This window comes from Lineus longissimus, chromosome 10 (assembly GCF_910592395.1).
Source record: "Lineus longissimus chromosome 10, tnLinLong1.2, whole genome shotgun sequence".
NCBI lineage: Eukaryota > Metazoa > Nemertea > Pilidiophora > Heteronemertea > Lineidae > Lineus > Lineus longissimus.
The window spans coordinates 1,199,311-1,226,303 of record NC_088317.1 but is presented as its reverse complement, the minus strand read 5'-3'; the positions used below and the strand labels follow the sequence as shown (position 1 = coordinate 1,226,303).

The 26,993-nt window shown below is 42.5% G+C and overlaps 2 protein-coding genes across 19 annotated transcripts in view; both read right to left on the bottom strand.

Moving 5' to 3' along the window:
• The window catches only part of LOC135494543 (FERM, ARHGEF and pleckstrin domain-containing protein 2-like), an 83,777-nt gene extending 70,216 nt beyond the window's left edge, over positions 1–13,561 (bottom strand). For all 18 annotated transcript variants that reach the window (XM_064782616.1, XM_064782619.1, XM_064782630.1 and 15 more), the window contains exons 1-2: positions 13,443–13,561; positions 2,821–2,970 (exon numbers count right to left, since the gene is read on the bottom strand). In XM_064782616.1, coding sequence (XP_064638686.1) covers positions 2,821–2,922 — 102 coding nt within the window. In that variant the 5' untranslated portion in view covers positions 2,923–2,970; positions 13,443–13,561. The remainder of the gene's footprint in view (positions 1–2,820; positions 2,971–13,442) is intronic.
• Positions 13,562–14,302: 741 nt separating this feature from the next.
• On the bottom strand, positions 14,303–26,667 carry LOC135494638 (importin-5-like). The gene is made up of 22 exons (XM_064782789.1): positions 26,580–26,667; positions 26,218–26,301; positions 25,853–26,045; positions 25,527–25,629; positions 25,149–25,350; positions 24,686–24,932; positions 24,365–24,452; positions 24,049–24,155; positions 23,836–23,960; positions 23,619–23,708; positions 23,237–23,407; positions 22,373–22,591; positions 21,830–22,058; positions 21,320–21,538; positions 20,641–20,813; positions 20,449–20,560; positions 19,991–20,169; positions 19,721–19,795; positions 19,183–19,327; positions 18,777–19,005; positions 17,757–17,898; positions 14,303–15,888 (listed from the first exon to the last, which is right to left on the bottom strand). The coding sequence occupies exons 1-22, from the start codon at positions 26,658–26,660 to the stop codon at positions 15,802–15,804; spliced, it is 3,300 nt and encodes a 1,099-aa protein (XP_064638859.1). The 5' UTR covers positions 26,661–26,667; the 3' UTR covers positions 14,303–15,801.
• Positions 26,668–26,993: the final 326 nt, after the last annotated feature.

Genomic DNA, 26,993 nt, shown 5'->3' with positions numbered 1-26,993 from the left:
ATTCTTCTGTAAGACATCGATGTGACTTGAAGCAGAAGCCGGGATGACATCATCAGACGAGGCTGCCACGTTTCTGGAACATAGACATAATCGTGATCTTTGGACTACCGTCTCCTTGCTTTTTGCCGATGGTATGGTTTGAATAACAGTCAATAGTTCAGCATTACAAGAACTAAGTAATGACTTTGAAATATTGATAGAATCTGTGTGTTGCACTCTGGACTACTATCTATGGCAGGGTTGAGCATTTTCCAATGCTTTTGTTGGAATGATTCAGTTGATTCACTAGGGGCTTAGTGAAAGGTAAAAGGTGAATGCCTCGAGGTGCCATCTACATCAATTCATCAAAAGTCTTCCGCTCTAGCTTCATGTACACATTTGGTTTTTTCTGATAGACAAGACCTCTTGTCATTCAGCTCACACACCTCCCAGTGACTCACACCACCACATCAATATCAGGACCTTGGGAGCAGATGTCCCACAAACCTCTCACTCAGATCATGATCTGAGAGATAAGCAGCACACGTTAGGTGGAGCAATGGTGAGAAGCTGAACTTGGCAACAATCCTGATGAGCATGTCACCACTTCCTCTCCCAACACTTTCCCACTCAGACCTGCCCTCTGCATCCCCACATTAGCCTCAAAGCAGGCTGACATTCGTTCATGCTATTACCTTCTGTTGATTATGTTAACCTCCAATGTTTGCACAAATTATGAAAGCGAGACAAGTGACAGGAGCGCAAAGAGACGAATCGATAGAAGCGGACTTTGCGCTGGGGAGGGAAGTGGGTGAGAGTTCATATTTAGTAGGTTATTGTTTGACTTGTGCCTGCTTCCTAGACACTACCCTGCTATCCAGAAGGTCCTTTGGCTGGGAACACGGATGATGGCTTGACACGCTGTCTCAAATGAGAACATGACATGACCATCCAGACCGAGCTCGGGACCTCTTTGCGATAAAGTGCTTCCATACTTCACCGACAGGGTCTGACGATTGAACCCAGCTCCCTGACAATTATTGGTACCCTACAGTTATTTCTTCTCCGTCATCAATGCTCGCTCATTCCTGGACACTCATTCCAACAATTGGACATCAATGATAAGGTAATCCACTTGTCCCACCCTAGCTTTCCCCACCGCACCTCAAACGACCAGCCATCACCAGCCAGGTCTATTGATTCCTAACTCATCAGCATGCAGGACCAGTGGGGCCGTTCCTCTCTAACCAAATCAGGATTTATCCTCACACAGTATATGACCGGCTAATACAAGGTATAAATCATTTAGTGGTGACATTTCAGGTATATTTGTGGCTATTAGGATAGATATTACGATCCTTTGGTCTCTGATGAAATGGTCTAGCCGTTAGCGATGGTGTCGAGACCGGAAAATGAAAGACCACCAAACTGTTGATCCATTTGGTTTCTTGAAGAGAACTGGTACCAAGTACTGTAGCCAGTCATTCCAACCTCACACCCAATGTTGTAGGCTGCACAGGCATAGTCCTCCCTTTCCTTAATTTCACTTCTAAATAATACAACATCTTGATAAAAAAATTTAATCGGCTTTTCTGGTTATTGTACCCATGGGGCATCACTTCACATGGTACGCACGCTGAAGTTTTAATCACACAATGTTCACCGCTTACAGCTACAGAAAATCGACGTACATCGGTTGGTGCTGACGAGTCTATACGACATTGCGTATCATGCAGTTTTTACGATATTAGCATAACTAATAACTTGTTCTATTTTGTTGCGAATGATAAGAGTTATAGTGTTTGCACAATGCACTTGATGCAATAAACGTGGGAGAATCACTGACACTGCTTGATTGTGGTGTGGGGTGATAGATGGTAGATGACACCGAGAATGGGGAGGAGGGCTACAAGAACCAGGGGGTGTGAGCAACCTAAATGAGTGGGAGCCCAACTTTTTACACCAGACTCAGACACTGAGGCCTCTTAATAAGTTAATTACATTCTAACCCCACCCCTTCACCATCATGTTTCACTAAATTGACTGATACATCATCAGCAAGACCACCATGGCCATTTAGCCTGTTAATTTGCCATTAGTGCGATTATTGGTTGGGCGCTGATCGCCCGCACTTGTGGACAAACTGCCCGATGATACCTGGACATCGCCCATTGATTGGTATTCACACTGCCATTAATAAGGCAACCATTTGGTATTGGTTGGTGAAATAAGAGCAATTGTCAATATCTAGTTGGGTTTCATGCTGGTAGTAGAAATGCATGTGTAAAATGGCTGGAGGACGATGCCATTTTCTGAAATTGCTAATTGTTGCAGCAAACTCGAACAGCTAAACACATAGGTGTCATCCACAGCTGCACTTCAACTCAAACTATAAACTATCCCGCCAGAATACCAGCAACAGATTACGTATTCGACGCAGAGCCAACCAATCTTCATTCAATTTCAACCAGTACCATAAAAACCTGTCGCGGGGTGCTTTGAAGGTACTAAATATTCTATTCAAACATGAGAGTGTCTCCTGGGGTTTGTTGATACCGAGCCAAACTACTTAGGTAACATGGTGATCATTTTTGGTCAATTTATGTTTTCGTATATTTTGGTGTGTGCCAAGGAGTACTATGCCCAAGAGTGTCATTTGCATCTTGGTAGCTGCACCTGCCTTGAATAAAAATAGTACTTGAATCAAAATGGTACTTCCAGTAACGGTAGTGCTGCCATCTACAATGCCCTGATGGCCCCTAACAGATTTTACAGTACATACAACCAACTTTCCTGAAATCTAAACCTTACCACCACAACACACAAGAGAAGTCGACTTACCGGTATCTGGAAGATGGTGACTGTGTTGTCTAACATAAGAACCTTGACGTTCATGAACTTGCCCTTGCGAGGGGACATGGGGGGACTCGTAGGCCGACTCATGGTGCTTGATCTCTCCTCCTACCACTACATCTCACTCTGCCACACACCCTGCAAAACACAACGCAAAACATTTAGTGACTTTTTTGCCAAAGACCCCTCGGACCTGAGCACAACATGTCATGGGCGACAAGTCGTCCATTGTTCTACAGATGAAGAGATACACAAGATCAAGCAACCTGAGAACAGAACAGAATCTTTTAGTCTAGCTGCCTCTCAGCGCCGCCCTTACCAGGCCCGATCGGCAACTGAACCCTGGATCTCAGACGTGGTAGTGGTGGCATTGCGTACATTACATAATCAAACAGTGTCTTTTTACAGATGGAACCTTGGGAGAACCAGGTGCACAAGAAACGTATAGGTATCAGTTAAACTCTGCCTCTATTGATCTACTGATAGCCGCATAGTTCTTACAGTGATGATACACCTGCTCTTTGCTGTGTAGGCTATGGCTATTCCCAGCAAACTAGCCTGGATACCTCACTCTCCCCCTGACAGTAGATTGATGCATTATAAATGGCGGGAAATCCATCAAATATTCATTGTAGTGGTACTTGAGGCAAGGGTCTTATAATCAATTCTATTCAGATGGATAGAGTCATCGCGAGGAAGACCAAGTGAGGAACATCAGTCATTCTATGCCAAATGAACAATGTACGAACGATCAATGAGGTGTATGAGGCAAACTTGGGACCATAAGAGAGAAGTCAAGTTTGCCACTATATCTTTTTTGAAATCAGGATGACACTGAGGAAGAGTGTCTGACTTGTGATCAGAACGTCATGGCATGACATTTGCGATATAGCCGCAAAGCATCAGATCATCAAAACTATCTGCGAGAAAGCCAATCAACGGTCGCCATATCTGATTTGAATGATGCCATTCTCCCAGTCATGCCGCCGATGGATATGATATTTCATCCCTGATATCTTGGCAGCTAATCTATGACCGTCGTTGCGCTGCTGCGCTGATGGCAAAACTTCTATTAGATTCAGGTTAACCCTTATAAGAAAGAAAGACAGCACTTCTAAAATATGCCCCCAGCTGCTTGGTACAAAAGAATATGCTGTCCTCCGCACAGGACAACTATTACTACAGCCTCGCTATTGGAGCATCCATCCTCTCCATCTCATGTCGCCCTTCCTCATCTTCTTAAAACCATGTTTATCTGATCCCGTCATAATTGGGTAGCATCTAAGATGTCGTGGATTATGCTTGACACATCACTAATAACAGAAGAAGAGGATGGACATATCTAGTTCAAACCCCCTGGGATCACCCATACTGCAGCTGGCAACCAATAGGGGGCCCTGAATCGCTCAACATTTTACCCATCAGTCATCTTTTAACAACGGAAGGTATCATACGTACATAATTTGCCATCATTTACCAATGATGATGTCCCCATGGGCATCACCTCGACAGGTCAGGCGGAACTGATTGGACCCGCAGGGAATACCACATTGCCCTAGGGACTCTGATTGGCTGAATCTATTTACCCATAATCCACACTTGCATGTGTTTGTGGCGTTAGAATAGATTCATGGATCGAATGGGTTGGGTTTCGGGGCCAGATGAAGGAGTGTATTTGACGGATGAGCAAGAGGAGGCAAAAAGGGTTAAACTAACAGATAAGCTGTGAATGATACTGTAGTACTCCCGATGAATCATCACAATTATCATCATCTAATATCAACAGAAGAGCTCCTGAAAGGAAACTGCCCAGATCCATGCGCATCTTCTACAAACATCGTATGTACAGTGTTGGAACACGATAGGACGATGAGATACTCATCATACATGGAGTAGCGAATCAGATCAAAGGAGGATTAGCTCACCCGATTCTAGCATGATGTGTCCTCGACAAAGAGGGGAAAACATTTCAATAACTGATCAAAATATTACGACCTTGACAAAAGAAGACCCAGGATCACTGATTTGATCTGACCTTGGAATCTGAATGCCTTCAAATCTGACAACCCTCATGAATAGATCGGGATATGTCTCAGATTATCCCCATTTGAATGACACAAACATAATCTGTTCACCATCAGGTTACTGTACACTTGTTTTTCCAACACTATTGAAAAACTTTCTTCTTTCCCAGGACAGGCCAACTCGGTAAGTTGGAATACCAGCCCGGTTCTCTGCAAGCTGGGGCATTCATTCTTGAGGGTGATCAAAAGAAACAGATCCTTCCCCTCTCTTCATATAAAATATACGACTGACAAATCACAAGCAACTCTCTCCTCTCCTCTGCTATAGATATGACTATGAAAGATGAAAGATAAAAAGACGACAAAAGTACCCAGCGTAGAATGCGAGCTCCTCAGGTGTCGGAAAGAGAGGTATTTGTAAGGCGAGGAACAGGCCTCGTTTCTTTCATCTTCTTCCGCCAATGAGACAAGACGTGCGCATCGATAACTTCACCGTCACTATTGTACAGTATGACTGGTTAGGCCAGGTGCGTTTGACATTTGTTTAAACTCCATTGTCCACACTACATGCACTATGTCATATGACTGGTCAGGCTGAGTGTGTTTGTCATTTGTTTAGCATCCTGTACCTTCTAAATGCTGAGAGCCAAGACCATGTGATACGTCATCCCCTTTTCTGAGACTAAAGAGTGAGACAGTCATTCTCAGCCTTCCATTTCCAACGACCCAGAATGGAGGGTAAATGATTAACCCAATTGCCACTACCCATCCATATTCCTCAACTTTGAGGAAGGACTCCTCGAGACCTAAGTAGGGACACATTTCCCTTCTCGGACTCAGAGTGGACTTTAGACCGGACAGCAAACAGACGAACCAACAAGGCAGACGACAGTAGAATCTAGCAGGCATACAGAAGATGTTGTCTGAATGAAACCAAAAAGATCTCAATTTCTGATCAATATATGACAAGTGTCGAACAAGATGAAACAACTTGCAGCCTGAACACATCGTTGATCAATACCCAACACGATGTAGCTCTCACCATCGACGATCTCGCCGGTGAGGTACCATTGAGACATCCATGCGGAAGGAGAAATACCGGCAAGGTGTGCGATGACACGCTACATTGCGCAGCCTTGGAGATAACAGGAAATGGAAGCAGACGTTTGCAAAGGTCAAGGTCAATAATTGGAAATGGAAAAATCGGTGATGCCTGGTTGAGACCAGACTTTCTATGTCCAAGTCCCGGCAGAGGTACAAGCTCTAGCAGTGCCATTGTCACATGAAATGGACTAAAGGATGGATTGCACCAAACACGCTGTAGTGCATGGCCTGCGGTACTTTTGTGACAGAACCATTTTCACCCAGAACTTCCTTAAATCATTTTGAGATGCTCTCGTAGCTGTCAGCGACACATCGGTAAAACTCAAACAAGAATATTATGGATTCTGATTTCCTTCCTCCGCTCTCTTTCTTGTTCACTTAGCGACAGTAATGTGAATAACGATACTCGTTACTTAATTTGCATATTTGACTTTCGCGTGTCGTTGAAGTACGTGAGAAAGCCGGGTTTTCAGACAAGTGTAACGGACTCCATGGGCTTTAGTGAAGCACTGCATTGGATTATACTCCCTCCGAGTACAATTGACAAGACAGGTGTTGGGGTGCAGCCACACTCTGAGAAAAAAAGCTGTGTATCTTGCACACATTTTTGAGAAATTCATGGTAAATTTCTCAATGAGGACGCGTGACAGCTGTCTGTCTGTTGATCTGCCATTGCACTTTGCAGAGGTTGTATTAAGGATTTTTAAAGGGTGAGGTAGGTTCTTGATGACCTCCCAGAAAAGCATGCACTCTAGGTCTTCTCCATACACATTCAACCCAAAAGACACGAAAGTCACAACCAAGATTACGATCCGATACAAAATGATTGGCTGCTAAAATGGCAGGACTAATAATCACAAAATGGCGTCCAGTGATCCGATAAACGTCATGTTCTGATGAGCTTTGACGAAATCCCTCAGGGTGATTCGCTCTCCAACGGTTAGTAGCTATCCAGGATAGATGAGTTGCCTTAAGCCAGTGATTAGCAGGAATCACAGAGTACCCAAGAAGATTGGTGCATTGTCTACAGGTTGATTGGCACCTCTTTACCAATGTCATTAGGGAGTCGTAGATTTTTTATTATATTCTGACAGAAGAGAGTAGATAAGATTCTATACATGTTATGAGCTGTCAGATATGTCAGATATGTCATGAGATGCTCAAGAATGAAAGAGATCAATACATATCTAAGTTGTCATGGTTGTCAGGAAAGGGACACAAAAACATTTGTGTGGTGCAGGAGACGGCATTGGACTCTCACTTCAGTCTTCAGCACCTATCTCCTATGAAACAGATAGGTCCACTTGTGGCGTATAAAAGTCCAAAATCTGTACTTTTCATTTGATAAGACCTCTGTGATCAGGACTTCTCACTATTAGGACAGTATTTGTCAGTCCCATAGGTGTCCTTAATCGTGAAGTTCTACTTCACTTCAAAATTTATCCAATCTAATCGAACATGAAGTGAGTAACTACAGAGGGAATTGGACGGAATGAATCAACGCTTTTTCCGGGGAGGCTGCCACTGAGCGCAGCTAAGAGCTGATGAAACCATCATTTCATATGTCAATGACTGGAAAGATTGATCACCCACAGCTTCGATGATTTTCAGTTAATGTGATTTACATATCGATGAAACATCGGGTGAATATTTCAAATCATGTGTGCAGTGCTGGGATGCAGTGATGTACAGTGTGTACTGTGGGGGAATGTGATTAGTAGTTGGGGAGAACATTAGCACAGCTTGCAGTTTTCAGCTTGAATAATTTCAGTCTGTGATATCATCATGGTACATCTAGCACTGTAACAATTGTAGTATCGTTCAGTGTAGAGCATGTCTCTGGGAGAAATGAACATCAGCGGTAGAGAGATACCACGGTTATAAGGTTCGTTTGAGCCTCTTCTCCATAAACACGGCAGACAAGACGCATGTGTTTTCAACTCTAATAAATTGTCAAGACATTCGTTAATTGATGACTCCACTAATCAAAATCGAGTTTTAATTGGCTTTGATGACCACAAGATAACACGAAATCTACAGTCTAATGGGTTTTATCATGATTTGTGGAGTTGGATTCCCAGTGGACAAAACAAAGATCGATAACTTAGGCAGTGTGATGAGGTGCCTTCAACTCCTGACGAAACTCGACCGAGAGTTTAATCGAGGCAAATACTGTTGATTGTTGGAAACTTATCTGTTGCTATATTATGTCCCAGCGATTATACATTAATGGCCAATTGTTTCATCATACAAAATGGTGTCTCCCTCTAGCCAATCACGGATGATATAAACTTTCGTACACATCCTGATATTGGAGAATCAAGAATATAACCAAGCATATGATATACGCAGAAGTAATCCGGCAAATTTTTGATGACGCTTAACAGAGATTTCCAATGATGCAGTAGATATCCCGTGGATATGGTATCACAATACGATATTGGGAAATCGGAAAACACGGGTGGCCTGGCAGCGCAAACCTTTGAGTCTGTAACATGTGTACAGACAAGAATCTTTCATCATGAAATTGGCAATGTTATTCACCTATGGATACTTACAGCGTGTCATCTTCAAATAGTAGGCCTTATTTCAATCACTTCCAACATCCATTTTTTAGAAATGATACAAAGGTCTGCTGTGGGAAGAATGCAGCACGTTCATCCCGTTCTTCCTCATAGAATTTGAAAAATAGCATCAGTGCAGTGATTCATCACATAACTCTCCCAAGTCACGACACCATCGTTTTTGCTGGGTATCGGAGTTCATGCTGAGTCAGCAGATTTTAGAATCCAAACCCTGGGCATTTTAGCGCTTATGCATAATGCAAAGAAAAAGAGCTGTTCCTTGACCGGATATGATCCCCATCTGGTTACATACTGTACTGGAGACAATCAGCTTGCCAATCACCTATAGAACAGCCTTACTGGTATCCATAAATGCTTAAAAAACCTTTTAAAAAATATCTTGCCAAATCAGTCAGAGCAATCAAGTGTTTGGAGAAGAGAAACCAAGTTCTTGCGGAGAGAATTCAATGTACTTGAGAGAAGCATCAAAGAAATGAATGTCCTTGGCCCTTGTAGGTCAGAATGGTAGGTAAATATCCCCTACAGTCAGCTGCTTAGAACTGCTGATTAGCCATACAGTATCAGCATGCTTGTAAGTATGTAGGCCTACAGAAAGCCAGCTGAACGTACTGAGGTAGCATTGCAGGCTAGAAATACCTGTTAGCATCATGAGATGGCATATCAAGGAATTCCATTTTTTCATATATCTTCTTAAGTACAGTATAGGCAAAAACACATTACTTTGAAGTAATGAGTTTTTAGGCCTACTTTATAGCCTCAGATGTGCGAAGATGCAAAAACCTAACAGCTCTGCACATCATATCAGCAGTAAGCAGTATGGGCCCAGGTACCAGGAATCATGGTTTTACATCTCATTCAAAGGGAGAAACAAACAGATCAAGCAACTTGCTCAAGGTTGCAAACCACACTTGATATTGGTTTATGCATTAGTCACACAAGACCCAACCAAGCTCATACGACCATATAAACACACTACAATGGACTACAAATCTACAATACAGAACCGCACGCTGCTATCAAAATCCTTTTAACCACACAAATGTAATTATTATGCATCATTTGAAAAGTCATCTCGCTAATTCCAAAATCACAGCGGTGCAGGTACACTGGGTTGAGTAACGCTAGACCACTCGTCAAAATACCGCTCCAACAGAATGCCGAGTTACCATGGCAACAGATATAATATCATTGTAGGGGTACACGGTCTTCCCATTTGAAGCGAAATGTGCCTATATGTGAGAGTACTCGTCACATAAAGGGCAGAGTGCAACAGAAACCAATATTTCTACCATCACGTACATAACGTGCAGGATTGAGCGACATTTTATAAAAGACGTGGTGCAATTCGTTTTTCTCACATTTTTCATGCTCGAGACTATTAGGCTGTGAGATGCTATAAATTGTATGTTCACAATTTAAAAATGACATCTCAGACCGACTGAACCAGCACATGCAAAGTTGCTGCAAGTATAAACCTTCAGTGAAAGAATTTAAAAAATCTACGCAAATAGATTGAAAGTCAAGAGGCATGATGACATTGGATGAACTTGATAAGCCATAGGCCTGGTTTAATCTGTGTCAATGACATAATTGGCCACATCTATGCAATGCACTTGAAAACTCCAGGTTTGAGAGATACAATCATACACAGGCCTACTTTAAATAAATAATCTTAAGCGGAGTTGTCCTGAACAGCTCTCATTCTTTCCAGTTATTCCAATCCAATCCAACCTCAAATGATTTTTTTTAAACACTCAGTGGGTCTGCTTCACAATAATTTGCCTATGCCAGGGTAGCATGTGATATAGGCCTCCTTGTATCGCCCACTAAAGACCTACACTACCTACTAGGCCTAAAGCAATACATGCAATATGTTTTATCATATTTATAGGCATACTATGTATTGTAACTTTTTTTCAACAACACAACTTGAGACATTCAGCATGTAATACATGTACCACATTTAAAAGGCAAACGCAAATTTAAAAAAAAAAAATCTCGAAATTTAGAACTTGTGGAAGTTCTTTTATGCGCTGCACAAAGAGATCTGTGTCATCAGCAATTGGGACTAAAAATAAGTCTTTTGCTATGTGTAAATTTTTTCATAACTATGTACAATTTGTATTTTTTCGGAACGTGGAGTAATGTAGATCATGTGATAAGAAAAGTTATGCCATGTATGTTGTGTGTATACTTGAAGTATTGACTCCTTGACCTGCTAATCCCGGGGCGTTTTATTGATCAAGGTATGGTAAGTGCATGTTCACCTTGACATGATGAAGGAAGATCTACCAATGGGAAAGAGACAGTGGATGTGATGCCAAAAGCTCGAATGACACGACTTGCCCGACTCGGAAACATCATCTTATCACTGGAGATGATGACAACAGGTTGACAGATCGATGGTCCTCCGTTAGGCCAGATTGTCACGGTGTGATCGATGTGGATCTTGGTGATCGATGGGTACCTGGGGATGGGGAGTAGCAAAAGGAGCCAGGGGCTGAAGTATTCTAACATGTCCATCTGGACCTGTCAAGTCTTCGGTATCCCGCATGGCAAAAATGAACCAACCAGACCTGAATGCGGGGACATGTCATTACAGATCAAGAGGGCTGCACAAGTTGCAGGAGTGATCATCAGTCTAAATGCTTCTTGGTAAGGAATTCACTTCTGGCCCTGCCTTGCACAGCACAACATTGTACATCCTGCAATGCGACAAGCACTGGCTCTCTCCAATTATTCATACCACACGGTATACAGGCGTCAGGAAGCCTAAGTGCCAGAGTCACTGGTTATAGTTTATGGACTGAATCATAAAAGTGTTTCATTCATTCATGAATTTCGGATGACAGGTGTTCAACAAGATCTCGATCGATCTGCATTGTTTATTATCCATGCTAAGTTACCAGGATAACATATTTGCACATTACCCAAACTTCTCAAAATAATACTCATCAGTCAATGACTACGGAATTGATTATTATCAGGGCCTAGTGTTCAATATCTCAAAAAAAAGACCACTTGAAAACTCAGTCACAGTGGAAAATGATGAATTTCTGAAATACAGTCTACCCATTTCATCAGTCGTGAATCCAGTGGTGGTTATTGCATGGTCAAAAATAGATTGATTAATCACCGGAAATTATTGACCACTTCAAGCAGTCACTTATCAATGCAGACCGTGCAATAAACAGATATTAGCATGAATGCATGCTTAGTCATGGAGCATACACCTTTCATACACATTGTCTTTGCAGTCGTTCCAAACAACTGCCTGAAGACTCTCAAGCCTGCATTTCATCCAGAATAGAAAGATAGAAGGAAGAATGAAAACCCTCACAACAATTCTTTCTTGCAGGTCTCAAATGCATAGCTCATTTTTGGACTTTCACTTTACACCATTGCACCATACACCAGAACACAGCTATAAAGTCGGCAGGTTCTGTGCCAACCTTTTTGATTAAAGTAGACGCATTAGATAAATTTATGATTCATACATAAGCCCACAGGCACCACTGAACTACACACAAATGCATGCTTATTGCTAACCTAGAATACATGCAAATGCCAATACACCTACATACTTGTGAATGCGCAATAAAAATCAACAGGCAGAACATTGGTTTTTCATCTTTGATTTCAAGGCACATGAATAGGTTTAGTCATCCAACACGGTATGCCCACTTTTTCGTTAACCCTTTCATTTTTGATAAACAAAACGAAAAATCCATTTGATACTCCAGTTCAACCCCTTGTAATGTAATCCAATAGATATTTTTACACAATATTTGTCAATATCAATGTAAGAGCAGACAATACACACATCCTACACCATGGGCCTGGAAATATAATTGTAGTACACACGACATGGATGGTGAACAGGGCTAGACAGAATATTGTTTTGGGGACTCGCACCACTTGGGGAAAAGAGGCCTTCCATAACAGGAAACATGAAATACTCAAGGGCACAAGGACACTATAGAGCGCTTCGATATGATGCTGGTCTGGCACTGATGACTATTACTATAGAGTTGCTCTAACATCCAGATTTTCTGATACATTCTATAACCAAGACTAGATACAGTAATGTAATCTTTAGTGTTACTAGGCCTCATTGAGTGCGGGCAAACATTTATCTCGAGATATTCCTCAATCTGTCAATGTTGTCTCTGCTCCTTTCGTCACTCTTCCATCTTGAAGCTTCAAACAAAGAGAACATAAAACATATACACAACTTGCCCTTGTATCCCGCAGCATGTATGCCATAAAGCGGTCAGCAAGGCCTTTGTTCAAGACCAAGGCAAAGGCCTAAAGGATGGTAGACATTTGACTTTGAGTTTGAGAACAAGAAGCTAGGATAGCTTGCATTTCACGAGACAGTCTACTGACTGTACCATGCATCAACCATGATCAACCAGGATGGAATCATGACTTCTGATGAAGGATTCATGGATGAAGAGATGTAAGCCTGTCCATCCTACCTAATCAACTCAGGAAGCCACTTTGGTCTGCTTACACCCCTTTCCACAAAATTGGCTGCAAGTCGGCCATCTTGAATATCACTTCAATAATTCTGAAGTCTGCCTTCAGATAAAAGCCGGCAATCATACGAAATAAACATGCAAATAATCTGAAAGTAATATCAGTGCAAGACAAGATCATGACATCTGTCCAGGAGTCAAAATCAAGAGAAACAGACATAAGGTTTACTTGTACGCAGTTTCCAAACATTCTACCAAAACCAAGATGAAGTCATCCAATGCATACAAAAATACATTACAAATCCAATACAAAAATGTACATGAGAAAAATCGAGGACAGGATGGCAAGTTATCGTGCTGTTTTTGCCATAAGTTCATCCTTTTCCACACTGATTTGTGCATATTCTTCGACTTACCTTATTTGCATACCACGAATGGCATAATCCAAAAGAAATTTCGGGGTCCTAATCCATAAATACAGGCATAAAATCCAAAATATCACAAACTAGAACGCCGAAGTCTGAAGCTTCAATTAGGCGATTCCATCAAGCGGTAAATACCCACTGCAAATCTCACTGGTATAACATTTTAACTATCTGGATATCAAAATAATGGCTAGAAAATCACCGATTGCTGTAAAAATAATGATTCAACATTGGATTTTTTAAAATTTACCTATACAAGAATTCATTTTATGGCTACATGAAAAGATCAATTGGATGAAAATGCGTGACAGTAATAGAGGGAACAGCCATCAATTAGTATCGGCTCGGGGCTAGCCGTAGTGATTCATTTGTACTGTAGATGGCGCTGCAGTAGGAAGGTAAGGTGTAGAAGGAAATTCCGTTCCCCTGAATATCGAATCCACCTACAATATGTTCTTTCTGTACATTCAGGTTTCGAGCTCCACTCTCCGAGAGGATCTCAGGTCCAAGTTGCTATTAGGCCTTCTACAGACAGAATTCACATTTTTCCTCCTCTGCCAGCCCATTTACTCCTGGGTGGAGAAGCTAGTTAGGTCAAGTACCTTGCTCATGGACACGAAGTTGAAACAGTTCTGGTCTGTCCAAGAGTAAAACTTGACGACCTTCTGGTTATAAGCCTAGCACCACCTTAACCAGCTGTGATATCACTGTCAGTCTGTCTTGAATGAAGCATCGGACAAACAGTTACTGAAGAGTCAGATTCTACCCTCGACTCACAGCCTTCTGTGTGAGGAGTCTCGTGGCCAAATTTGCAGAAATGGTTGTGCATCGAACAAAATAAACAAGCTGTGTTTACATGGTCAATAGATTTAATACACTGTAATCACACACAGAGCATAGTCTTGACTTTTGACAAGCAGAGAATGTACACCCTATCATAGAATCTTGAAGACGGCACAGAGCATACACAACAGATGCCTCCTACCATCCAGTTTGTTTTTCCTAAATGCACATACCGACAGTTCCAAATGAATGTATGATACTGCTGATGTTTGGTGGAAGCGATGAATTGTGGCAAGAGAATTGTCGAGACGACTGTCAAAACTATCATTCACACTACGACAAAACATCAATGATATCATAATCACTTCCATTTGACACAGGTTACAGTCATTAGTCTCCACTTGTGAAGCCAATAATTCGTTACAGGGCCAGCAAGCAGAAATTTAAAACTCTCCAATGTCTTCTCGGCATTTGTACAACACGATTTACTAAGTAATTTATCTGCATTTATTAAGAGTGGGTGACCAAGATTTCTGACTAAAGCAGTGCGGGCTCAGCAACAAAAGACAATCATCTTGCGCAAATATTGTGGTTACAACTTTTCACTATTTCGGTCCCGAGATGCAAAAAGTTTCCAAATGAACAAGCACTTTATTTTGATTTAAAAGGAAGACAAAAATCACCAGAAAAGCTTTTACAATAACAAGTGCCATGATTGGTCAATAATAAACCATCAACAAGCAACAAATCAAAAACTTTCTCACAAAATAATACATTCGTATCACTCGATGTACAATAAATTCTTGATTCTTCGACATGACATCTAAATGCACTGGACAGGATGTTCCTGATTTCATGGGAGTTCAGCCCCAACACTTTTGGTTGCCAACCCCCCCTTACCACTTTTCAAACCTGTCACTAGACATGACAAAACAAGACCCCTCATGATTGTAATCACAACTCCAAAGCAAAAGTACAACGTAAGACACTGAACTTTTTGGCAGACATCATCAAAAAAGCATTTTCAAAAGAATTCTATATACAGCAATAAATACAATTTTGACTCATTTTTAAGAAAAATGCATCTGGATTTTGTTACCACAGAAGCTGGGAATTAAGAGAGCAACACAACACAAGGCAAAGATATGACAAAAATATTGGTTTTTTCACCTTCATTTGTTGTATTCATTCAAAACATCATGCTTATTCTTTGAGAGCTGATGACGTCTTCTGTAGCCATGTGTCATTTACATGCTTATCCTGCCGAGACAAGTTTTGGACTTGAAATAAGTGCACGAAGTGAGACAACTCTTCCTTTGATCCCAACAAAAAATCTTTGGAGACCAAAAGCACTGACCTCCGCGTTAAAATCTCACTATTGTCAACATGACATGGCTCAATAAATAGTCCGACATCGTATCAATATAATATCCAATAATATTCAAAAAACCTGCTGACATCATTTTCGATCTTGAACCATGCATCCATTAGTAGTATGAGATAGAAGTCCATAAAGTGATTATTCATCAAGTTTTAAATAATGTTCGTCGTCCAATGGCAGCACCATCTACTGCTGCTGAACCAAAATCGACAACGCTTGCTGTTGCTCTGGAGACAGCTGCTGGATGCAGGCGGTGAACATCCCGGTGTTAGTCTGAAAGGAGAGGAGGATGGAGAATGGTGAGCGAAATACGAGACAATAACGAGATCGCGGACATGGGACATTACGCTTATCGTGATAGGAGTGTCAACAGAGAAAGTAGTAATGACTCAATGATTGTTTACAGGAACCATATCAGTACCCATTTCTTCAGCATTCACAGAATATGACACCATCAGGACAAGCAAGCTTACATGCCACTATGATTGGGTGCCAATTGGGTTTATTGGCCAAGTGACTCATCTCTTACCAGGGAGTTCATCTCGGGCGACTGTACGATTAGCAATTTGCCATATTCAGCCCAACCTCAGAGAATGTGTAGACCAAACCAACAAAGTCCCTTTCCAACATCTTGATTTATTGAAGAAAAACGACAGGCAATCACAGGCACATTGTTTGCCACAATAATTGTATCCGCAACCATCAATTATTGATGCACTAATCCTATTACGGTGACCATCGCGAGCAGGCGACTCCATACCTGACTTGTACACAATGCTCTAATTTAATGACCAAACACGCAGTGATTGTGGCCATTTCCCAATAACGTTAGCAGGGAAATTAGCGATAGATCAAAGAGAATTGTGGGAGGTTTTTGCAAATTGGCCGATAGTGTTTGTTTTTCTGAATAGGCAAGCTGGACTCTGGCGATGGAACTGCTGGTGAATATAAATTTCCACTTAGTTCTGACATATTACACAAATGTTGGAAGAATTTATTTTGCTGGTAGATCTACTTTCTTCGGCAATCCTTGTTCATTTTATTTGAAAATTGGCCACAGGGCTCCTCTCTCTGAGTCTGACAGTATAGCTTTCCTGGAGTTTTCCCCACATTCTTCAATGATTCTAGCAGACGATCATCCACGGCACGAAACGACATTCCTCAAATTGGTAATATCGGAACATTACGAGACCAATTCCCTAACGACGAGGAAGATACCTATCAATTCTCAACAATATGACCCAACAAGTGTTACCATGGCGACCCGATGCACAGGTTTATCGGTATTTTTATTGGGGACGACTACAAACGGTGGCAGGTGACTGAAGGAGGACACATATGTAACAGAGTTAGCAATCATCGGTTTCTTTCTTTAACTTGCCACAGCCTCCCGTTCTCTTCAGAACTTGACTACACTGTGAGTCATCCCTGTGATTAGTTCAGCTAATTAATTATGCAAATTAGGTGTTTGCCAATGAATGGACAATTAGGTTTATTGATTGTTAATGACAATGAAATGTGTCATCACACCAGATTATTACATCCTGGTTAACCCTTTCAAGTTCAAGGCATACATTTAATCCTGCATTTCTTCCCATCCCAAAAGCTCAAACTGCATTGCCCAAGCATTGCTTGTGTTTGTAGCAAATATGTTTTTCTTGAATATTTCTTTTTTCACGTCAAAACTACACATACATGAAACAGAGTCACTATTGGAGAATACCAATCCCTTCTTCAGATGCCAAATGCACTGCCACCAACGCTCGGATAAAACATCGGAGGCAAGAGGAAGTATGACATTGGTTTCCATGGCAACAGAGAAACTTCAGATCTGAACAACTCTCGGAGCGACAGAGAGTGACATTAGTTGCTCCTTCAAGACTGGAAATTAGCAGCAGTCCCAGGGCGCATTTTTTTGTCTCGTCACGAGTCACCGGCCTCATCAGATTTCATGGAGAGGGGGTCTGTAATTACTTGTGTACCTCTCAGGGTTCAAATTTCTAAGCAGCCTGAAGATGAGCAATCATCAGTGGAATCTCCCTTAGAAGACACCTCTCTATCAAGGACAGCACTAGTCAGTCCCAAGAGTGTCCTTGATAGAGAGGTTCTATTGTACCTCAAAACAAAGATGGCGGTCTTACCTGAACTTGTCGGACTATGTTTCCTATCCGCGTGTATAACGGCTCGTCAGTTGGGAACACTTCTCGGTGCAGGGCCTCAGCGATGATTGCCAGGATTCGCGGTACATTTGAATTGTTTTCACCTAATAACACAGGGTGGTTACTGGAAATGGAAGAAGAACTCAATATTTTCCACCTGCATAATCAGAATAACATCATCATCTGAACAGGAAGACCACATGATTGTGTTCCCTTAGTTGAATAAAAGGACGAGCTATGGAGCTAGGGGGGAATATGTTGTGGTCTGATGTCCCACTCGGGATAAAGAGCCCAAGTAAGTAAGCTGTGAAGCTAGCTGAATCATGTTGTGTACGAAGAAAGTGAGAGCTGCAGAGAGGACAACTGCCACTGAAGAACATACACGTTCATGTATCCTCTTGTGAAACCAGGACCAAATGAGAAAGTCAGCCATGGTATAGCAGGCAAGAGGAATCTGTATAAACTGTAACTGACAAGAGAAAGGAACTTGATATTGTGTATGCAGAGGATGGGATCTGCCGATGGGGGCGGACAGACACCGAAGATCATACACCATTGATGTATCCTCCATTAGAAGCCAGGACCACACTCTATAGTTAGCCATGGTATGGAAAAGAGGAAGATGTTGTAAACGGATTTCATTTTTAAAGGAAGGAGTTTGTTGTGTACGCAGAGGATGGGATCTGCCGATGGGGGCGGACAGACACCGAAGATCATACACCATTGATGTATCCTCCATTAGAAGCCAGGACCACACTCTATAGTTAGCCATGGTATGGAAAAGAGGAAGATGTTGTAAACGGATTTCATTTTTAAAGAAAGGAGTTTGTTGTGTATGCAGAGGATGGGATCTGCCGATGGGGGCAGACAGACACCGAAGATCATACACCATTGATGTATCCTCCAGTTGGAAACCTTATAACCTGATGGGGAGCAGATTATGGTTCGGAATAGAGGAATTATTATCAAGTTTTTAAAGAGGAAAGTAAATCGTAAACTTACGCTTCGACTAAATCACAGAAATAGTTGTAAATATGTACCGACTCGTCAGCATCTTCCCAAACTGGTAACCACGACAACCAATGTGGTAAAACTTCATTAACGTCTATGTTGCCATGGTTATGTTTTAAGATTTTCGAGACAGCTGCAATGGCATTTTCTGTTGGGTTTATGTTCTCGGGTGATCGGGCCTCTGGATCCTGGATCACGTTTCCCAGCGCTTGCATACATTCTGAAAAACACAAGAGAATTATTCACCTTGCAAGATCAAGCAAATCGTCTGCCAAACCTTCGAAAACATGTGGATGTGCTGTGGTGAGAAAGGGAATTTGACTGCTCTTCAGGTTTCGATCCAAATGTGTGTAAAGTCAAACAGTGACAACGTTATCATCTGTATCCTCCAACTCACCGGCTAAGAACTGTGCGTACTCCTGGCCACCATTGACGGCCATTACTCCTATTCCATACGCGGCAGCTTGTCGGACCTCCGGCTGTTTATCACAGATATATTGTTGCATGTGTGGCACAAAAAATTCTCTATATTTCACTGAATGCTGGAAGGAAACAAATGGATGATATCAAACTAAATGTTTAAAATTCGTATCGTGCTCTTCCAAATAAACCCTTTGAACTGAAGTCCAAGTGTAACAACGAGATTGTACTTCAGGCCTATCATTTATAATCAGAGACGTCATCCACGATTGTTTGGCTCTAATCATTGTTCATCATCAGTACAATCTTGACCGTCATTCCCACAAACTTTCTGATTCTAGCCTCAGTTGATCCCGGATAGCAAAAAGTGAAATGAGGTGTCGCCCAAGGTAATGTGGAGTTGGTCCTCGACAGCTACTGAAACAGACATGGTCTACATCAGACACAGACTTCACCAGCAAGGTTTGACAGTTTCATTCCACCAGCTGAACTCCGATAGCCAAACGAGAACTTACCGGTCCGGCAAACTCTAAAACATCATCCCATATACACAAGCCCCACTGTCGATCTGGCCACGGCTGTTCATGTCCCTGAAAACAGCAAAGGAAAATGAATGTTAACTTTCTATTTTTCAGGGGTAGACCGACAAAAACCTGGTGTAAAATGGTTGGAAAAGTTCTGAGTCAAATCAGTGCTTCAAATGACAGACACAGGCATCTTTTATCTGACCAGGCAACTGTGTAACTCAGAAAACAATCACTTTTGTGAACAAAAATGGAACTTACGACTAATTTCGTGAAGTGTGGTATAAGGAGCTCAAAATACGGTAGAAAAGCCTCCTTATACGTGCCAAACAACGCGTGGATCACGTCTGATATTTTACTCAGGGTGTAGATATCTTCGTCATCTTCATTCATCAAGTTCTCCTCGACGACTTCATCATAGTCTTCATCTTTACGTTGCTCTGAAGGGGAAGAGGTGAAGACATCAGGAGAGTAGCTTCAAGGGCCGTCATGGCGAACCAGAAGTCTGGTAAGCCGAACTAGGGGACACTATGGTGACCCCCCCCCCCCCAAAACAACAGCAACAAAGGGAAGGTCTGTCAATTTGGATCAGATTGTACTTCAGGCCTATCATTTATAATCAGAGATGTCATCCATGATTGTTTGGCTCTAATCATTGTTCATCATCAGTACAATCTGAAAGACTATGAAGGATCCAAAGAATGAAGAAGCAATTGTACCTTGTCTCTCAGCCTGTTTCTGGAAGTGCTCCTTGATGATTTTGTCCAACACTCTCATCAGCTCCACCAGCTGTTCTGCCGTCAGGCAACCATTACCCATGTTCTCGATACACTGCAATGACAATTCTCTTGTTTACTACATGTCCTGAGGATAAAATGATGATATACCCTGGAATAAAGTCAACAACCCACCTTTGCTAAAGAATGCATGATTTCTCCAAGTATGTCGTTCTCTGGCTCTGTTTCGACGGCTTTCAGAAGGTTTGGGGCAATAAACGCCCACATCTCTGCCAAGTACTGGTCTCCACGAATACGAGCGCAGTCAATTAGGTAGGGCAGACTTTCCGCGGCAGCTATTCGGACAAGTAGTCATGGTTAAGGCAAATGATCGACCGAGATACTTCAACCACTGGCAGACAGTGTCACCCATCTCAACAACTGAGCTCAAGAAGTCCTCCGACAAAGCAAATGATGAAGCAAGTCAGTGAAGTAACTGACAATACTTGTCTGTTTTGATCAGATTGTACTTCAGGCCTATCATTTATAATCAGAGACGTCATCCATGATTGTTTGGCTCTAATCGTTGTTCATCATCAGTACAATCTGAAGGACCCAAGGAAGGGAGCAGAGACAAGAGAGAGTTCAACATTCAGAGACACCTGTGTGAGAGGACGAGAAGCTCTACTAACTGAAAACTTGGTCTTACAATCTTTATCAATATCATTGCTAACGACAGCCCCTTTCCAAGCAGTTGCCAAAGCCACAGAGGATTTAGATAGACTCACTCTCTCCCAGTCAATAGCAAAAGGTAAGGCCACTTCACTCAATCAGAGAAGCTGATCATTGCAAACACATCACTTTCAAAGGATATCATCGTGGAAGTAGAACTTAAGTAACGGCACCATCAGTTGTACGACCTGCTCTGTATAATCGGCAAACTTGGTCTTCAACTCTCGAGCATAGCACACTAACATCTGACAAGCTGTCGCCTTCTCATCAAGGCCGGCCGTCCGGATACCAAACTTCTGCTGGTCGCCGAGCGTGACGAATTGCCATTCTGCGTCATTTTCCATCGCTTTTACATCTTCAGCTGAAGGGAGATGAAGAGATTCAGAACAGGTATTTTAGAAGTTTCATAGACACGTTGACGGACTGATTAAAAGCAGTTGGAATAGTCAGTATTCGATCAGATTGTACTTCAGGCCTATCATTTATAATCAAAGACATCATATATGATTGTTTGGCTCTAATCAATGTTCATCATTAGTACAATCATCGGCTGGTACCAAGCAAACTGTTCTCAACTGCAGTTCCCCCCCCCCCCCACCCATCATCATACTCACTAATTCTGAATGCAAAAGAAGAAGAAAATGGTACTCACTGTCTACTAGAGCCACCTCAGGTTTGATGGAAGCAGCCTTCAGAACAGATGGCATAACCAATGGCAGGAACTGCTCAAACTCCTGTCCCATGATCTTACACATCCTAGCCCACGCTGAGATCATGTACGACATCTGTGGATCGTCCTCGGACATTTCTCCATCCTCACCGACGTCTGCTACTTGTGTTTTTAGAAGGAGCTGCATCACCTCGCTCGCATCTGGCATAAACTGAAATGAGATTTGTTTAAGTTATCAATCATTCAAGTGAGCATGGGTCAATTTGAGGACATTTTAGATCAGATTGTACTTCAGGCCTATCATTTATAATCAGAGACGTCATCCATGATTGTTTGGCTCTAATCATTGTTCATCATCAGTACAAACTCTGACATGCATGCAGAAGCTGAGAGGTAGTTCATAGCACAAGGGACCCATAGTCATTTTACAATATTTTTTGGTAAAGATATTGAGTAAACGTCATTAGGAATACTGTTAAACAAACAATCAATCTTGCATGGCCTAAAGGAAATAAGACTGGTTACCTTTTCCTTCCCGACTGCTAAGCCAATCAAACTTATACACTCTATCGTCTTCCCGCGCAGAAGCTTATAATCCTCCGAGGTGGCGTTCTGTACGATGTATTTCAGTGACGGCATAAACCGGTCGTAATGATGGATAAACCTCTCCTCAGCCGTGTCCGCGACTGACGCCAAGGTTGTCACAACCTGCTCCAAGACCAACTTGGTCCCTTGCACCAAGAGCTGAAGTGGAATGGTTGAGTCTAGAATCAAGATTTGGCAGAGATCCATCGGATTATTGGCAAAACCTAATCTTGCACCCTAGAGGTCATAACTCGAGTATGGTTCAAAGAACTTCATGTCGTATACGCAGAGGATGGAATCTGCCGATGGGGGCGGACAGACACCGAAGATCATACACCATTGATGTATCCTCCATTAGAAGCCAGGACCACACTTTAGTTGGCCTTGGTATGGAAAAGAGGAAGCAACAACATTCATGAGCTAAAAATACATTCATTTCAAATATCATGTCGTGTAAGAAGAAAGTGAGAGCTGCAGAGAGGACAACTGCCACTGAAGAACATACACGTTCATGTATCCTCTTGTGAAACCAGGACCAAACGAGAAAGTCAGCCATGGTATAGCAGGCAAGAGGAATCTGTATAAACTGTAACTGACAGGAGAAAGGAACTTGATGTTGTGTATGCAGAGGATGGGATCTGCCGATAGGGGCGGACAAACACCGAAGATCATACACCCTTTATGTATCCTCCATTAGAAGCCAGGACCACACTTTATAGTTAGCCATGGTATGGAAAAGAGGAACCACAACATTTCAGAGTTTTCAGTATTCTCCAATTGATATATTCATAGGCATTCACTTACCTCTCGTATCTTGTGGTTGAGTATCGCCTCCAGCTTTGTGATGATCAGGTCGAGATAGGCGGCCATGACGGCCTTAGGACAGTCCTCACTGAAGTTGACCAGCGCAGCACCCGCATGGGCCTGAACACGCGGAGTAGGATCATCCATCACTCGGATAAGACCAGGCACAACCTGCAACAATTCAATTAGAATTAGAGGGAAGGCCTGCTTGGAGTCCACAAGTTCTCAGGGTAACGCAACTGAAGTCCCCTCCGACCCCTGGACAAGTTCAAAACAGGCAATTTCTAAGGCAAACCTGCATCCGAAGCCTCATGGCTGAACACCACTTGCAGAAGCACCAACTCGGAAGTGGTTCAATCATAAACCAACTACTAAAACCTACCTTAGCATGGAAGTTCTTCTGCAGCATAGGACCAAAATCTGTCGACATCTGTCCGAGGGCATTGCAGCAGGCGTACCGCACTCGTGGGTGCTGCAAAAATTAAATGAAAACCTTTACTATTATCATCGTCTTTGTCTTCTCAGCATTTTCTCTGCACTTGAGGAGTTTTCTTCAGAGTACTTCTGCTCGAATGCACTGTCTACTTTCTAGTACTTACTGGGTCCATGAGAAATGGAATAACAGTGTCGATGATTGATCCTAACAAATCCTGCATCTGCTTGTGACAACCTTCCCCACATGCGGAAATCGCCATCAGGGCTGCGTGCCGATATCGCCAGTCAGCTGAAAATGAGATAGGAAGGATTATTGAGACTATGAGGAGTCGACAGCATGTGAACACTGGGCCTATGATTGTGATCACAATACTTACGATTCTGTAACATTTGTGGGACTGTACTGATGATGTGGGGAAGGATAGTCTTCCCTCCCAGGCCACACGCCAAGCGATCTAGGGCGCTCTCACCCGTAATGGCATTGCTGAAATAACAAGACAAGAAATGATCACTGCCCAAGAGCCAAAACTGTCTATGTGAGAACCACCTTTGTGAGGTGTGAAAACAAAACATTTCGTCACTGTTTTTAAGGCTAATTTGGGTGAAGATGTTTGCATTGTCATTTGCGCCACTGGTCAGAAAACTGCCTTTTACCAAACCAAGACCACAAGATTGTGTTCCCTGCTGCTATACCTTTCATTATCTTCATCTTCGACATCATCAGCTGTCGCCCAGTCTTCATCATCATCGAGGTCGACCATGAATGCGAGCACCTCGGGCACTGAGGAGAAACAAAGAGAAATGCGGTCACTATTATATAACAGGGGCGTCAGAACTTGGCCGTCGAATTTAACCCCTTTTTGTGACCCATTTGCTATTTTTTCACTGCACACTTCAGTCCTATCATTCCTGATCACAGAACGGCGACGTCCTCAGATGAGTAAGGATTTGGCTCTTGGAACATCATCACTAGCGTGCAGGTGGTATGTTAATACCGGTCATCACAATACCTACCTAAACGGTGTGTGTACGTCGGGTGTTTCCTGATCATCGCCGAGGCGGTCTCCGACAAAGTGACCATGACCTCTAACGCAAGATGCCGGTGTGACATCTCCAGCTCTGAATTCGTCATACATTGCAGACATAGCTCGATTATGTCGTTTAAGCAATTGCGGAGAAATTTCGGCATCGACTCTGCGAGATCTACGAGACATTTCAGGAGTGAATCATCGTCTTTTGCTTTGATGTTTTCTGCGGTGACCTGTCAGGAAAAAGAACACATCACACACCATTCTCATTTCTACACTCAAACTTTACCCCCCCCAGCTTCAGCTATGGACCCTTCTGATGCATTTTACAGGCATAGTCTACATGTGCAAAAGGGTTGTGAGTACTGTGACTGTGATTGAACTTTAAACCTAACTATTCTCAATGGCCTACTCTATTACATAACTAGAAGAGTCCATACAGGACTTACATCAACAATTTGTTTCATGAGGTCCCGGAATGGGGCCATGCCTTGCACATCATCTTCATTTGCCACCAAGAAACACGTCGTTGCTCGCACTGCCTCAAACCTGACGCTAGCACTATCGCTAAAATTCAGACAGCTATACAACATTTCCTTGATGACGGATTTGTATTCATTCTGCTGGTTGCCAAATAAACCAGGTACAGAGCTGAAATGGCACAAAAGTTACGTTTAGAAACTACTTCAATACAGAGCACATCAGGATAGACCGACCTATTGAGTTGAGGACACCAATGTAATGGTAATTTCAATGGAATATGACTTAGATTAGAACATAACACTTTGAGCAGAAGCCACAGGAGTCTTCCATGCTCCAATTCTCACCTGAAGATGTGTAAAGCACACTCGCGTAATCCAGCATCCTGGGAACTATTGCATGCGTAAAGAAACTTGAGGACATCCGGCCAGCGTTGGTTACCATCATCATCTAAAATGAATTCCAATAGATTTAAATGCTTTTTTCCCCTTTACTCTGAGCATATTTCAACGTGACTTCAGTGTCTGTGGCAAAAATCAGACTTTACTTGCAACATGCTTTAGCTAACCAATTAAACATTCTGCTTCAGGGGGTCAACAATCCCTTTGGGCAGACACACCGCAAACAGCCAGTATTTTGGTGAGCTGAGAGGCCCGTAAACATTCATACATACCCAACATGTTCCTGGTCAACTCGGCCACCACATCACATATCTTTTTCCGTAGACTCAGATTCGGTTCAGTCTGGATCACTTGGAGGAGTTCTTCCTTTGTCGCCTTCTGGATGGGGACAGGGATTTTGTTCCAAGACTCCTCGGACATGGTTGTGAAGACTCGTCGCAGTAGCACAGCCGCCAAACTCCTTTGCTGAAAGAATTTAAACAGACTAAATACTATTTAAAATAGCTCAACACGTAGTTTAAACCAACTTGTTATTCACATTTCATTATCAGAAAATCAGGTTCTAACTGATGACTGTGACTGAGAATAGGAGTGAAATGTTTGAAAACTTCCAAAAACTGCAAGAGCGAGCACTCACCTCTAGTGAACATTGTGTGCTCCTCAGAAGTGATGCACGGAGTAGTTCTATCTTCTGTATGAGTGGAATGGCTTCATATTCTTCCTACAATAAAAATATATCTCTATCTGTATTTCATAACTGCCCAGCACATACACCAGCAGTCCACGACTACTACGACCGGCGTGACTGAGCCAGTGAGTGCACGTGTACATGCAATGCATGCGGAGTAAGCATGGTACGATTCAACATGTGGAAACAACGTGTAAAATGTACACGAAATATGGGGCTATGAATAAAGGTGTAGTTCACCCTGAAAAACATTGACAACGGTGTAAAAGCCGTATTCTATTTACAGACTTGGTATTCATATATCAACAGACCTCAGCACGAGATCTGATTGTATTATCTGGGCTCGATAGCGCCGTGAGAATCCCCTCAAAAGCCTGCGCCTCGTCGGCCATGTTTCCGCCGTCTCGATTGAAGAGACATGCGCAGACGATGTCGATCGAGATTTCCCGCCAAGTGTCGCCTCCGGTTTTTTGGCGCGAAGTTCGAAATGGTGAAAAGTTATGCGATATCGCTGATATAGCGATACCGGTGGACGTTTTCATTTCTGAGTGTTACCCTCATCGTTAGGGGCCCCTAAAAGATAGATTGACACGTTTTTGTCCGGTTTGTTTCCCTCTATTGAAACGTCAAGTTGGTCTCTGTCTCTGGACAGCCGAACACCCATGCCTCATGGATTGTTCCTCGACTACACCCCTCCAGAGCTAGTACCGGTCTGTCTCTACGAG